The 15,110-nt window shown below is 59.7% G+C and overlaps 1 protein-coding gene across 7 annotated transcripts; it reads right to left on the bottom strand.

The window, feature by feature from the left end:
- Positions 1-187: 187 nt before the first annotated feature.
- TPM2 (tropomyosin 2) lies at positions 188-13,877 on the bottom strand. Of its 7 annotated transcripts, none has more exons than XM_031051498.2 (9): positions 13,690-13,877; positions 12,442-12,567; positions 5,927-6,060; positions 4,841-4,958; positions 4,673-4,743; positions 4,385-4,460; positions 3,701-3,763; positions 3,342-3,411; positions 188-491 (listed from the first exon to the last, which is right to left on the bottom strand). In XM_031051498.2, the coding sequence occupies exons 1-9, from the start codon at positions 13,801-13,803 to the stop codon at positions 409-411; spliced, it is 855 nt and encodes a 284-aa protein (XP_030907358.2). In that variant the 5' UTR covers positions 13,804-13,877; the 3' UTR covers positions 188-408. The 7 variants fall into 7 exon arrangements, with proteins under 7 accessions (XP_030907358.2, XP_005152074.2, XP_005152075.1 ...); XM_005152017.2 differs by lacking the exon at positions 4,385-4,460 and adding an exon at positions 3,897-3,972; XM_031051499.2 differs by lacking the exon at positions 188-491 and adding an exon at positions 2,194-3,040.
- Between the last annotated feature and the right edge of the window lie 1,233 nt (positions 13,878-15,110).

The following is a 15,110-nucleotide window of genomic DNA, read 5'->3' as shown; positions in this document are numbered from 1 at the left end:
AATGCAGCCCAGACCTGGTGTGTCATCACTCCCAGCCCTCCATAGCTGCAGAGGACACCTTTATGCCAGTTGTACCCTCCCTGGACCAAAGTGCCTGCAGAGCATCCTTGCATAAACTGGGCAGGGAGACTCCCACCTTGTCTCCCACTGCTTCTGCCTGACCACAAGGACTAAACGTACCCATTCCTCTTGTCAAACTGCTTTTATTTGGACATAAAGACAGGACAGAGCCAGTCAGGCTGTGCACAGACAAGATCCCCCTAGCCACGGTGTAAGCCTTCAGGGCTTCCCTTCTCAATGGATGTGAGGATTTGGCCAAGACGCAGTACAGCTGATGACATCCTGAGCATGCCAGTGAGGTGCACGTGTGGGGTAGGGAAGAAGGACAGGAGGGATCCCCAAGGCAAATTAGAGGTTGTTCAGCTCCAACAAGGTCTGGTCCAGGACCTGGTGGATGCCCACGTTCTCCTCTTTGGCACTGGCCAGACTCTCTGTGAATACAAGGGACACCCAGCCACACACACAGACACGAACCCAAGCGTACCCAGGGGCAGACAGACCCACGCACACCACACCAGGCACAGACACACGCACACAGATGGACATGTCAGTACAGTGACAGCCTCCAGCCGAGCGGGGTGTCCCTGTGGAGCAGAGCCCACATGAACAGCCCCATCATCGGCAGGGATGAGCTCCAGGACCTGCCAGAGTGGCCAGGCCAGCCAGGCTGGTCACTGAAGGTGGTCCCCACTCTCCAGCATCCCCATCCTCCCATGGTGCCCTCTCACCCATGGCTGGGCCCTTTGCAGCGCAGGTGCTGTTGGTGGGGACCATTCCTTGGCCACTCACCAGCACATCCTGCCCCAGGGCATCACCACGAGGCAGGCTGTGAGCATGTGCACAAACCCTTGGCCAGCAAAAGAGGAGAGCCAGTGCCTGCTGCATGACCAGGAGTGGTCCGTGAAGGAGTGAGACAGCAGCCTGGGCAGGCAGAAGGACAGCAGAGAGAGAAGGAGCAGAGATAACAAGGCAGACAAGGATTGGTGTTCTCTTCCAAATGGCATCCTCCTTCCCTCTAGAGATGTGGATGGGACAAAAGCTCTGCTCACCCAGCCCCATCTCCCAGCACTCCCTGCTGGGCTCTTCCCATATCCCCTACCCCAGGTTTGGGGCACCAGGCACTGTGGGCTCCAGCTCCTATCCCAGCACCCTGCAGGGACCCTGCTGTGAAGGCACCCTCCCTGCACAGTTTAGGGTGACCAGAGTGAGGAGGAAGAGGCTGGCTGCTGACTCGAGGGACAAGGGGAGGAAGGCAGTGATACAAACCCCTCCTCAGCAGGGCCAGGCTGATGCTGGGGCACAGCCATCACCACGTGGGCATCCCAAGACATCACAAAAACCCTCATTGCTCTCCCAGGAAAAAACAATCAGCTCCAGAAGGGTTCCCTGTCCCCCCCTCCCCAAGCAGGGCAGTTACCCCCAGGGTGTAAGACAAGACTGTACACAGTGCCTAGCCCTAGGAAGTGGGTAGGGGCTCCCAACCCCAATGCAGCCTGGCCAAAATGGGGCAGGGGTGCTGGGACAGGGAGCTCTGTGCAGCTCAGTTGTTAAGCTCAGTGAGGATGACCCGCAGCTCGTTAGTGAGAACGCGGTTTTTCTCGGCCTCCCGCTGGGAACGCTCTATAGAGAGAACAGAGACATCGGCGCAGCAGAGGAAAGAGAAAGAGAAAGGAGAGTTAGTGAAAAGAGACAGCATTCCACAAAGCCCTTGCTGGAAATCCCACAGCAGGGATGAGCTGGACGGGCAGGAACAGGCAGCCAGACCCAGGACAGGGCTGTAGCTCCATCAGTTTGGGAACTGGGTTCTAGGGCAGGATGGTGAGGAAGGAGGAGAACCACGGACCCATTTAGGGATTGCTGAGGAAGGTGATGCAGGAGAGATGCCAGAGCTGACATTGCTGCTTGGAGGCAATGTCTGGGAGTGGGGACAGTGAATGGACAGAACCAGGGCCAACCCTGCTATTTCAGGTCTAAAATGTCATGGAGAAGGTGGCACGAGATGAGGAAAGCTGCATATGAGAGCTGTGGGGTGGTGGGGATGCCATGGGTGCGACCACCTCCCACCACCCCGCTGCTAGCACCCGTGAGACAGGCAGATGAGGGACAGAGCGGAATGAAGAAATCAAAGGAGAATCCAAGGAAAGAAAACACTTTATTAAGACCAACTCAGTAACCCAGAGGGATAGAACATAAAAGAAAAGTCATGAGATGCAAACTAAAGAGCGATGTGCAAAGGACAGACAGGGAGGAGCAGGGGTTTGTGCTGCCTGCCTGCATGGGACAAGGCTGCCTGTATAGCCAGACCCAACCCTCTATCCCCAGGGACTGAGCTTTGGCAGTGGAGGTGCTGCTTTCCCTCTGCAGGTCCTCCTCACCCTGGGCCCAGTGAGCAGCACCAGGGAGCTTTGCTGGGGGAGATGTGGGGGGCATGAGAACCAGAATTGCAGGGTCCCCAGTGCCTCTGCTCAAGGGCTGCTCCCCTGCCCTGCCAAGCACCCCAAAGCACCTACATCTTGTCACAGAATCAGCTAGGTTGGAAAAGGCCTTTAAGATCTTCAAGTCCAACCATTGCCGCAGGACTACCAGGACTAAACAGTTATCACTGAGGGTCTCATCCACACCAGTTTTGATCACTTGCAGGGATGGTGATTCCACCACTTTGCTGGGCAGATTGTTCCAATGCCTGCGCACCCTTTCAGTGAATAAATCTGTCTCTCCACTAAGGGGTATTGCAGGAACACACTGACCCAAACGAGCCAATGGACAGGCATGGGCTAGGGAGGACAGAGGAGGACAGAGCAGGCAGGGAGAGCAGTGGGACGGCCAGGCAGGCAAGTGGCTGAGCTGGGGAAGGGGAAGGTGGGCAGGGGGCTGCAGTGCTGGTGCCCAGTGTGGGCTCAGAGGGAGGTCATGTCATTAAGTGCATTGTCCAGCTCCTCGCTGATGGCTTTGTACTTCATCTTCTGCGCATACACTTCGTCTGCAGGTGGGGGGCAGGCGGGGGGCAGATGGTGGAGCAGAGTGGGGGGCAGGTGGTGGAGAGAGAAAGAGTGGCTGTGAATGGGGGGCCAAGGAGCATGCAGGCATAGGTGGAGTGGATGCAGCTCTATTCCCCACCAAAGACAGAGCCCAGACCCCAGAAGCTCTGTGCTCCCACCATGGCATCCAACCTCATCCCTCATGGGACCCCTGCCCATCCCCTCACCCCAGCCCCACCGGGGGCATATCCTGACCAGTGCGCCCCAAAAAAGAGGGACTCGGAGCTGGTGGGGACATTTTACCTTCTAGATCATCAATGGTTTTCTCCAGCTTCGCCACAGACCTCTCTGCAAACTCGGCACGAGTCTCAGCCTGCAGAGCATAGTGGGGAGAGGATGATCTATGTGGTACCATGGGGATGGTACAGGCTGCACCATACCCTAAATATGCCCCGTCTGCACCTCTGGTACCCTCCCCCATGAGCCTTCCCCTGGGAAAGGCAAGGGTCAAGGGCCCCATGGACCCCACACTAGATCAGAGCAGGATGATGGGGAAGCATCCCTGACCCAGGCACCTGCATGCAACCCACACAGGATGGCATGCTCATGCCTGCACCAGTACGGTGCCAGCCCTTGTCCTGGGTTCAGCTGTAAGACCTTACCTCCTTCAGCTTTTCCCCTAGATACTTGATTTCCTCCTCATACTTGTCCTCCTTGGAGGAATACTGCAGAGACAGAGAGAAGCACCCGTGAGCCCCATGGGGATGTCCCTGCCCATCCTTCACCCCAAGCAGGAGACCCCATCACCCCCAGACCCCACACACTCTGCCCTGCCCAGCAGCCCCCACCAGGTCCTACCTTGTCAGCCTGGGCCTCCAGGGACTTCAAGTTGTTGGTGACAATTTTCAGCTCCTCCTCTAGGTCACCACATTTACTACATCCCAAGCAGGGGCCGCCAGGAGGGGGAGAGGGATGGGGAGGCAGGAGAGAAGGGAGCAGAAAGAGCAGGTGCAGGGAAGGAGGGAAAGAAAAGAGAGAAAACAAGTTGAGAGAGGAGAATACTCAGCACAGGCGGAGGAGGAGCAGAGCTGCTGGGGCACATCCCTTCATCCGTTCCTTGTGCCTCCTTGCACAGACACCCTGAGCATCACCGCTGGCCCCACCAAGGAGAGCAGGGATGGAGGGATGGAGGAGCGTGCCCAGCCTGTGCCCATTGGAGAGGAAGGCGAGGGGAGGTCAGTGGTGGAGGCAGCGGTGCAGAGAGGACAGAGGTGGCTCGCATGGTTTGAGGGACAGACAGAGATAGGGGTCCTGCTGCACACTGCCCTGCGCCCCTGCACCAGTACCTCTTCCTCTGAGGCAATGAGGGATTTGAGAGTCTGGTCCATGGTCCGCAGCTCTTCTTCCAACTGTCTCACGCGGCTGGGGTGGAAGAGGGGCACCCAGCAGAGAACAGGGTCAAGGCTGTGCTGCCGCCAGGTCAGCATCCCTCTGCCCCCAGCCTGCGAGCCCAGGAACCACCCCTGCCGCTCCAGAGAGGGACATCCCCATCCCAGTGCAGACACCTCTATAGCTGCCAGGGATCTGGGGCTGTGTGGGACCCCCTTGCATTGCCCACCTGGAGCCCCGCTCACCTCTCTGCCACCTCTGCCCTCTCCTCTGAACGCTCCAGCTCTCCCTCAAGGACCACCAGCTTGCGGGCGACCTGTCAATGGAGCAAGAGGCATGCATTGGTTCCATATTTGCTGGGGACACAGCAAGGAGGTGCACCAGGGGTCAGGACTGGGGAAGGGAACACGCACCTCCTCGTATTTGCGGTCAGCCTCCTCAGCTATGTGTTTTGCCTCCTTCAGCTGCATTTCCTGGAGCTCCATCTTCTCCTCATCTTTCATGGCCCTGTTTTCGATGACCTTCATGCCTCTGTGGAAAGCCCAAGACAGATGTTATTGCTGTGCATTACTGCTGCTCCTCCTGCCTGCCCAATGCATTCTAACTCCACCATCCTCCAGCTCCAGAGACATGAGACATCACACATGGGATAACCCTACCACACAGTAGGGTCACACCAGTGGTACCCCAAGGATGCTCTTGTACACAGTAACAGCAGTGGAGCTGCCCCCAGGGCCATGTTTCAGAGTGAGGGGATGTGGCTATGGTGCCTCTCAACCAGGCAGGTCCTAAACCCATCATTTGTGGGGGAAATATGTGCAGCCTAGGATGAGCCAGCCACAGCCTTTAGGTAATGCTGGAAAACATCCTGTGGCAAAGAGCCTTTTCTCATTCATGGGTGATGCTCCCAAGCAGTGGTCCCCACAGACCCTCAAGGCAGGGATTCCTGCAGACCCCTCTGCCCTCACTCGGATTCTGTTGCTCAAACTGGTCTTTGCCAACAGAGGGAAGAGCTCATGTAACTGTCAGGAATGCCGTGGCATGTCCGGGCACTCCCATTCAACCTGGGTGCCCTTGCCCACATGGCTCCTGCCTGGGAAACCTGCCATGAGGATGGGGCAACACACTTTACAGCACTGGTTTTATGAATGAGGCTGGTTCACTCTCTGAGCTCCTGGGCCCTCCTGGGCTGCTCTTCAGCGCTTGAGCATAGGAGGCTGCTCTGGGCCAGAAAACAAGCTCCAAGCACCCCCTGGCTTTGGTTACAACCTGATATTTAATCAAATTGTTTGGGATTTTGTGGGTGCCTTGACATTTCAAAGCCTTTTAAAGAATGCCCATATCTGGGGAACTCCATTGCACTGCGGCTTTGCCCTATCCCTTTGGGATCTGCAACAGAACCAGCTCAGACCCCACTTCAGGAGCCCACAGTGAACCCAAGGGGCTGCCTGTGACCAGTGATGATTCGCTGCCACCCCGACTGTCCCTTCTGATCACACCTCTCGCTCTCATCGGCTGCCTTCTCAGCCTCCTCCAGCTTCTGCAGGGCGGTGGCCAGGCGCTCCTGGGCTCGGTCCAGCTCCTCCTCCACCAGCTGGATACGGCGGTTCAGAGAAGCCACTTCAGCCTCGGCCTGGGGAGCAGAAACCCCTTGGTCAACCCGTTGTCTCATACATGTGTGTATGAAAATATATACATACACACACATCTATATACATAAAATACATATATGCACATTTCAAGAAGCATTTTCAGTGTTTACATCCACATTTGCTAACCATAACACCCCTGACACTGGGTAACAAGCCAGTGCTCACCAGAATGGGATGCCCAACCACACATCCATCCCCTGGCTTTTCCATAAGGAAAACAGGGTTTTCTCTAACCCTAGAGCCCTTTTTGACACTGGTTCCTGCCAGCCACGCAACCCCATCCCGGCACGTGCAGCCCCTCCACTGTGTCCTCACACCTCCTGCTCCCGCCCTGGAGAGGGACAAGGAGCATCGGATAGGGTAGGATGGCCTATAGCAGCCATGCCGTAATGGGGATGGTATTTGGGGTTTGCAGAGCAGTGAGTAAAGGGGGAGGAATGCCCCGTGCGGCTCCGCTCCCGAAAAGGAGATGGGAGCTGCTTGTGGATTTCCTGTTTACGGAGACAGCGGAGCGAGCCGGGAGCGTCCCCTGCGGGAACCCCCAGCCCTTCGACACGGGGCAGCCTGAAGCCAAGCACAGCCCCCCCAGTTCATGTATGGAAAGGCACTAAGGGCAATGCAGGGAGTCACCCGCTGCAGGCTGATGCCCAGCCAAGCTGTGACTGCTGGGACCCAATGGACCAGGGCCCCCTGCTTTCCCAGGCTCCCTGTGCGCAGGGCTGGGAGCTGTGGCCAGCCGGGAGCAGTGGCCCTGGCCCCCCGCCAGCCCCTTGATGCTGGCCTCGTGCTCTTTCCATTTGGTAAAGCCTCCTGCTCCATTGCCACCAATGGGAAAAGCTGCCTCAGCAGCTCCCGGCCCTGCTCCCCACGGGGGGGCTGCGGGAAGCGAACCCCATGGGTGTAAAGGGATGGGTGGTGATGAGACCTCAGCGCGGGAGCAGCCCTATGTGCCAAGGCACGGCCAGACCTGTGCCAGCACAGGGCATAATGTCTCCTGCTTATTCACGGGCTGGAGCAGTCCTGGTTGGCTGCAGGGCCTGGCTCCCTGCGGCCTCATGCTCCAGCACTGGGAATGCCCCAGGGAACACTGGCCAAGCACAGGACCGTGAGAGAAGCAAGAGGCTGTTGCTCTGTACGGCCCCATAGAACACCCATGGTCCCCTGTGGTGAGTCAGCAGGGTAGGGACAGGCACAGGCAGCACGTCTTGGAGTGGGATGAGGATGGCACAACAGCCACCTCCACCCCATGAACACCATTTATCCTGGCTCACCATCAGCTTGTTCCTATCCCAACCAGCTGAACAGGGAGCTGGGGCTGGCCTGAGCAGGGTGATGCTCTGCCTGCAGCATCTGCATCACCTCACTGGGAGCGTTTTTCCCAGGGAATCACCTCCAAAGTGGGTCAGAGCAGCCCGGATGGACACTTGGGAACATGAGCACTGACAGCTCCCGGTGACTGGGGAACCCGATCTGTGGCTGCAGGAAAGGGCCATTTCCTCCACACACAGCGAGTGACAACAACCAGGGTACCGCACCCAGCTCTGCTGCTCCTGATATGATGAGAATGTTGGAAGAGTGGGCACAGGGAAAAGAAAAGAAAGGAAAAGAAAGAAAAAACCCAGCCCAACAACAAAACAAACAAACAAAACAAACAAAACAAAAACAGGAACAAGCTGCAGCTTGGAAACACTGTCCCATAGCCACAGTGGAAATACTGGCCTCCTGTGGGAATGGGAAGAGGTGGCTTTTCCCTATGCAGGGACACGCAAGAGAGAGCTGCGGGTTCAGAGATCGCTACCACCCAGACCACAGAACCTGGAAGCCCGACAGGAGCCTGGGTGTGGGATGTGCAGCTGTGCACGCCGCGGGAGGGGAGCGTTTCCCAGGATCTGCCCGACCCCAACCACAGCCACAGCAGAGCCACGGCAGAGCCACAGCAGAGCCACAGCAGAGCCACGGCAGAGCCACGGCAGAGCCACGGCAGAGCCACAGCAGAGCCACAGCAGAGCCACGGCAGAGCCACAGCAGAGCCACGGCAGAGCCACAGCAGAGCCACGGCAGAGCCACAGCAGAGCCGACCGCTCCCCGAGCCCTGCCAGTCAGGGAAGCCCAGGGAAACCCCGAGCATCCCTCTCAAGCCCCACGGAGGAAGCCGCTCAGGAGCAGCGCGGCGCTGTCCAACCCCCCTGCCCCCGTGCAGCCACCACCGGCTCCTCAGGCACCTCCCTGCGCTCCGCTGCGGGGGCACCCCCTGGTACCCGGACGGGTTAAGGGGTGTCCGTGCCCGCGGGGATGGACGCGTGCGCCGGGCCCGCTGCGGCATCCCCGGTGGGAGCAGCCCCGCCGGCCCTTACCCGCTCCCGGGCCTGCCGCTCGGCATCGGCCTCCCGCTGCAGGTGCTCGGCTCGCTCCTCCGCCTCATCCGCCACCTGCTGCAGGCTCTGGATCTTCTTCTTGACGGCGTCGATGGAGCTGATACCGGCCATGGCGGGGCTGCCGGCGGGGAGGCCGCGCCGACGAGCCCTTTGTGGGATCCGCCCGGCTCGGGCAGGAAGCGCTCAGGCAGCGGCCGCTCCCGCCGCCCGCCCTGCCTCCATCCCTTCCTGCTCCTCCTCCTCCTCCTCCTGCTGCTGCTGCCACCGGCTGGCCTGGGCAGACCCCTGCGGGCAGCGGTACGGAGCCACATCGGGAGGGATGCACGGCCACAGAGCAGGTGTAGATAGGACTTAGGGTGCTCACATGGGCAGGACGCATGGTCACCCCCAGGCAGGTCCGTACCCACACAAGGCATGATGCTGGGTGGGCTCCGGGCAGGGCACGATGTCCCACATCCCGAGCGGGGCATGGTGCCCCACTCCCTGGCAGATGCACCGTCTCCATTGATACGGCACATGGTCCCCCCAGGCAGGGCACACAGTGCCACCCCTGGTGTGGGACACAGCCTTCTTTCTTCCATGAAAGGGGACATAGTCCCCTCCCTGGGCATGGAGCATGGTGACCCCAGGCAGGGGTGTGCAGTCCCACTGAAATCTCTCAGATCGATGCAGAGAAACCCAGGAAGTCTATTCCTCTGGGAAAGAAGGAAGCCCAGAGAACCTGGGAATGCCAGAGCCTGGCTCCTGTGAGCCCCACTGGTACAGGACAATGTATCCATGGGTTCTCCCAAGTGTTGCCCCCACACTTCCTGCTGCAGAGCTGAGGGACGTCACAGACTTCTTCCTCGTAGAGGCCATAATAGGTAATAGGGGTAAATGGGGCAGAGCTGGCTCCTGGCCATCCTCCCATGGTACCTGGCCCAGAGACGTGGGGCACAGCCACGTCCCCCAGTGATCATTCTGGTGCTCCTCCAAGTGAGGGCCTAGGTGAGCCCCACAGAAACCAATGAGGCCCATGGAGCTCCCTGCACCTTCCAGCTGCCCTGGGGGCTCTGCCCTATGGGGGAGGCATGTCCCCCAGCTCTTGGCTCTGCATCCTGGCCAGAGCACATGCCTTGATCCATCAGGAGAAGCCGGTGCTGGTAACACTCAATCCTTCCTTAAGGAGCTCTGACAGCTCCCGGGCAGCCACAGCTGCACTTCGTACTTGCCTCTACAGACACCAGTTCCCAGTCTGATCCCTCCGGCCTCCCTTGGCTCCAGGGCCAAGGGTCCAGGGGGGAACCTGGCCACACCACCCTGCAGCCCCACATCACCCTGCCAAGAGGCGGTGCTGTGGGTCCCATAGGAGTACATGGCCTTAGCCTTGGCCTCCATCCCAGCCTATCCTGCCCTGCTCCCAGTCCGATGCCTGGGTGCCAAGAGTGCTGCCAAACCAGCAGAGGGGTGAAGAATGGGGATCCTTGGCAGCAGTGGGGCAGGGGTGCGCTGGCTGCAAGCAGGTTGGGAGGCAGGTTGGGGGGCTGCTCCCCTATTCCCAAGGCAGCCAGGCTGGGTGCCTCCTGCGCTGGCCCCACCCAGGGATGCAGTCACTTCCCAGCAGAGCCCCGTTCCCTCCCACCCGCTCGGGGAATCGCCAAATAAGAGCAAAGTCTCAGCCTGGGAGAGCAACCGGGGCGGGAACTTGGGTGAAGCTTTTCGGGATCATGTCCTGGGAACAGGCACTGGAGCTTCCCTGGGCCCTGCTGGGCAGGAGGGGACGGGCCATGGGATGGGGATGCAGGGGGCTGGAAGGAGCTGCCCTGGCACTGCACTGTGTCCTGCCGGGGGCACCACGGGCTGCCCCTCCTGGGCACAAGAGGTGCTGAGGCCATGGGGCTGCCAGCACCATGGGGCTGCCGACCAGGGGACAGGCTCTGCCGGGTGTGTGCCACCATCTGACCCCTCTCTGGGTGCGCAGAGGGGTCGGGAGGGGTCCCCAGGGCTACATGCACTGCCAACCAGTGCCAGGGCAGTGCGGAGCAGGGAGAGATGGATTCTTTTTAGGCATTTGGCAGTGTCCAAACCTGGTCTGGATGGAGCTCTGAGCAGTTTGTTCTTGTGGAAGGTGTCCTTGCCCGCAGCAGGTTGGAACTGGATGAGCTGTGAAGGTCCCTTCCAACACAAACAGTTCTGGGATTCTATGAGCTTTTGACTTTTTGTCGGGAGCAAGAGCCTGCCTGGATCACTGTGATGGGCCCTAATCTGACCATGGGATGGGGCTTGCCTGTGCCTGCAGGCATATGCTGTCCTGGCAGCCAGGGAGAGCATGGGAGTCCTCAGGGAGGTGGGCTTGGGGTCCACCCTGCGCTTCCTCCACCATAGCCTGGAGCTGGCTGTGCCTTGCCCCAGGAGGTGACACCAGCCCTTAGCACTGTCAGCACATTCATGTCCCTGGCACAGGGAGCTGTGGGCTCCCAGAACCCTGCAGATGGGGCAGCATGTGCTCCGGTCCATGCCCGGGGTGGCTGTGCGGGGATGGGGTCCCAGCCTGCCCTTCACTGCATGTCCCCATCCAGCCTTTCCCCAGAGGGGCCGGGGTCCCACATCCACCCCCTGTATCTGTTGGGATGGGATTCTCCATGCTGAAGCCTTCAGACTTGTGGAGCTGCTGTGGACAGAGGCAACCACCCTGCATGTCCAGGATGGCACTGCACAGCACTGCCAGCAGCAAACCCTCTGCACCCCATGGCTGACATCTGCCCAGTGCCCTTTCCTCTGAGCACCACACTGGGAACGTCACATCCATGCTCAGCCAGACCCCAACACAGCATTTGTCCTGTCCTACACCAGCACAGATCCAGTTGGACCAGTGTTAAACCTCCCTACACACAGCAGCCACCCTGCCCAGCTTGACATGCCTGCACCATGCAAGGATAAACAGGCCCTCCAGAGGGTATTCAGTGTTTTAACTACTTAGTTTAGTATCTAACTAAACTGGAGCAGGTCCATAGGGCCAGCAAAACAAGGCTGGGGAACTCCACCAATGCTCCCAGAGGCTTGCCCCCCCCACAGAGACTTGTGTTGCCAATGCTCGTCCTTGTCTGTTCACCCCTGTCCTTGGCATCCACCTCAGAGATTTGACGCATCTCCCCCATTTAGCTCCATTAAACCAGCTGGGATTGGATTTTTTGTTCTCAATCCTAAAAAGCCTGGCTGTGCCCTGCTGGCCGTCCTCCAGCCGGCTCCCCTTCAGCTTCTCCTCCTGTTTCTAGGGTTGGTTTTCATCAAAGAAGGACTGGGTATCAAAAGGAGGATATATTTATAGGGTGTCAAATACCCTGTGTGGCACCTCAGGTCGTTATACCCCGTTCCTGAGCTGCGCACAGCTGTTCCACCCTTCATCTTGGCCGGGCACAAGCCAATTTCAACACCTTCCTAACATCTCCCTAGTGGGATCCATTTCCCAGGAGAAATATCAGTCATAGCACTAAATAAAACTCTTCCTGGCCTTGCCCTTCCTAGGGTACAAGGTGGCACATTGGACCCCAAAATGACTGAGTCCCCCCCACACTCCCCGAGCATCCTTCCTTGCAGCCAGCCCTCAGCAGCAGACCATGGGCAAAAGCATTTTCCACTTCTCTGCCCTTTTTCACTCCCTGCCACAGTTTAGCAAGTGCCACAGAGTTTTCCCTACAAGCATTGTGGAGCTGAGTGCTTGGGGATCAGTGGCACAGCTCAGGACACTCATCGTCATTAGCTCTGGGGAGCTAGGCAGGACCAGGGACCCCAGCATTGCCCACTGCAGCTGGCCTGGCCTCGCAGCCCAAGCAGGATCCATCAGTCCCTGCATCTCAGCCTGGTTCGGTGTCAGCATCACAGGAATGGGATCCTGACAATCTTCCCCATGGACACTTTCCATATAAGGCCCCCCTCTTCCTTTACCCCCCCCCCCCGCCCCGAGGTTCGGTGCCCGTGCACAGCAGAGTTGCCGGTGCGCATACATACATCTGTAGCTTTCTTCTCCGCCTGCTCCAGCTTCTCCTGGGCCTCCTTGACAGCCTCCGAGTACTTCTCCACCTCATCCTCGGTGCCCTTCAGCTTCTTCTGCAGGCCCTGCTGCTCCTCCTCCAGCTGGGGAAGGGACAGAGCTGGGGGTCAGGGGCTGTGGTGATGCCCACCAGCCCAGGGAGGAACAGCCATCCTCCTCCTGGGGACACAGCAGGAGCACCACACTGCCCCTCTATCAACTGGGGTCCACACGTCCTCGAGGGGGTCCTTGATCCCCATCCGAGCTCCCAGCACCCCTGAGACCAGTGCAGTTTAGGGAGTGGTGCCCCCCACCCCTCACCTCGGTGTAGGGCACTTGAGGGGTCCTGACTTGAGGACACAGGTCAGGGAGGAGGGCAGCAAGGAGGTCCCTATCTCTATATGGCTGGAGTGGACCATGATATCCCAAAGGATCTCCCTGGCAGAGGGGTAGGGAGCTGGACACTGCACATGTGTGGAGGGACCAAAGTGAACCGTCAGGAGCCGCAGTGTGGAGCACTGGTGCCTGGGGACTGGCACCCAGCAGGGTGAAGGTCCTTGCGGATGGGAACCCAGTGGCTTGAAAGTCTCAAGGGCTGCCATCCCTAGAGCTGGGATCCACCCAGCAGGGCGAGGTCCTCAGGGCAGGACACCCCTAGGACTGAGGTCCCCAGGCTGGATACTCTGAGTGAGGAGGTCTCCAGGACTGGGCACCCCTAGAACAGGGTCCCCAGGTGGGACATACAGCATCTGGAGGTCCCCAGGGTTGGAAACCCCGAGGGTGGAGGGTCCTCAGGCTGAACCAACCTCTGGAAGAGTGCCCTCTGGGCTGGACACCCCTATTGTGAAGGGTCTCCAAGCTGGATATCCAGCAGGATATGGTCCCCAGGCTGGAAACCTGGAAGGAAGGGGTCCCCAGTGCTTGGACACCCAGCAGGACAGTCTCCCCACTACTGGACACCCAGAGGGACAGGGTCCTCAGGCTGGACACCCAGTGAGGCAGTGTCCAAAGGGCTGGACACCAGCAGGATAGTGTCCTCAGGCTGGACACCAAATGGGACAGGGTCCCCAGGGCTGGACACCCGTCAGGGCAGTGTCCGAAGGGCTGGACACCCAGCGGACCGAGGTCCCTAGGGCTGAACGCTCAGCAGGACAGGGTCCCCGAGGCTCGAGTCTCTTTCGGCTGCGGCCGCCGGGCAGCGCCGGAGGGGTCGGTGGGACACCCACCTGCTTGCAGCGATCCTCCGCCTGCTTCTTGTCTGCCTCCGCCTGCTCGGCGCGGTCGATGGCGTTCTCCTTGTCCAGTTTCAGCATCTGCATCTTCTTCTTGATGGCCTCCATGGTGGCGGCGGGGCGGCGGCGGGGCGCGGGGCGGCCGAGGGAGCAGCACCGGGGGGAGCACCGGGGACGGCGGCAGCACCGGCACTGCGGCCCCCGGCCCGAAGAGCGGACTAAGAGCTGGGGAGGGGCCGCGCCGGGGCCGCCCCGGCGCCTCCCCCGCCGCCCGCCAGCACCTTTTAGGGACAGGCTTGCACCGGCCGCAGCACCGAGCGGGGCGGGGGGGGCGCAGCCCCGGGCACCGGCACCCGGGGGCACTGCTCCAGGGGTAGCTCAGTGGTTCTGTATTAGGGACACCCCAGCGGCACTGTGTTAGAGACACCGCAGGGTATTGCACTGGGGTACCCCAGTGACACTGTGTTAGAGACACCGCAGGGTATTGTACTGGGGTACCCCAGTGACACTGTGTTGGGGACACCCTGGCGGCACTGTGTTAGAGACACCGCAGGGTATTGCACTGGGGTACCCCAGTGACACTGTGTTGGGGACACCCCGGCAGCACTGTGTTAGAGACACCGCAGGGTATTGCACTGGGGTACCCCAGTGACACTGTGTTGGGGACACCCCGGCAGCACTGTGTTAGAGACACTGCAGGGTATTGCGCTAGGGTACCCCAGTGATACTGTGTTGGGGACACCCTCATGGCACTGTGCCTGAGAGACCCTGGGGTATTGAGCTAAGGGTATCTTGGGGGCAGTGGAAGAAGGACACCCTTTGGCACTGTGAGAGAGGCACCTTGGGACACTGCAGTAGGTGTACCCCAGTGGCACTTGGGGACACCCCAGTGGCACTGTGCTAGAGACACCCCAGGGTGTTGTGCTAGGGGTGCCCCAGTGACACTGTGTTGAGGACACCCCCGTGGCACTGTGCTAGAGACACCCCGGAGTACTGCTCTAGGGGTACCCCGGTGGCACTGTGCTAGAGGGACCCTTGGGTATTGCACTAGCTGTATGCTGGGGGCAGTGGGAGAAGAACACCCTTGGGCACTGTGAGAGGAACACCCTGGGACACTGCAGTAGGGATACCCCATGTCACAGTATTGGGGACACTGCACTAGGGGTACCCTGGTACCACTGTGTTAGGGACACCCTGGTGGCTAGAGGGACCCTGGGGTATTGCACTAGGGACAGCCCAGTGGCACTGTGCTAGGGACACCCCAGAGCACTGCTTTAGGGGTACCCTGGTGGCACTGGGTGACACCGTGGGGCATATGAGAGGGACACCCTGGGCACAGCACTGTGGCACTGTATTGGGGATACCCTGGTGGCAACTGCGCTATGGACAACATGGGGTATTGCACTAGGGGTACC

This window comes from Melopsittacus undulatus, chromosome Z (assembly GCF_012275295.1).
Source record: "Melopsittacus undulatus isolate bMelUnd1 chromosome Z, bMelUnd1.mat.Z, whole genome shotgun sequence".
NCBI classification, from domain to species: domain Eukaryota; kingdom Metazoa; phylum Chordata; class Aves; order Psittaciformes; family Psittaculidae; genus Melopsittacus; species Melopsittacus undulatus.
This window is presented reverse-complemented; position numbering and strand designations above follow the sequence as displayed.

Coding starts and splice junctions, on each gene's coding strand:
- TPM2 (XM_031051498.2), bottom strand. CDS start 13,803: ATGGAGGCCATCAAGAAGAAGATGCAGATGCTGAAACTGGACAAGGAG. Junction 4,744..4,840: donor CTGACCGCAAATACGAGGAG/GTGCGTGTTCCC, acceptor CTCCATTGACAG/GTCGCCCGCAAGCTGGTGGT. Junction 4,461..4,672: donor AGGGCAGAGGTGGCAGAGAG/GTGAGCGGGGCT, acceptor CTTCCACCCCAG/CCGCGTGAGACAGTTGGAAG.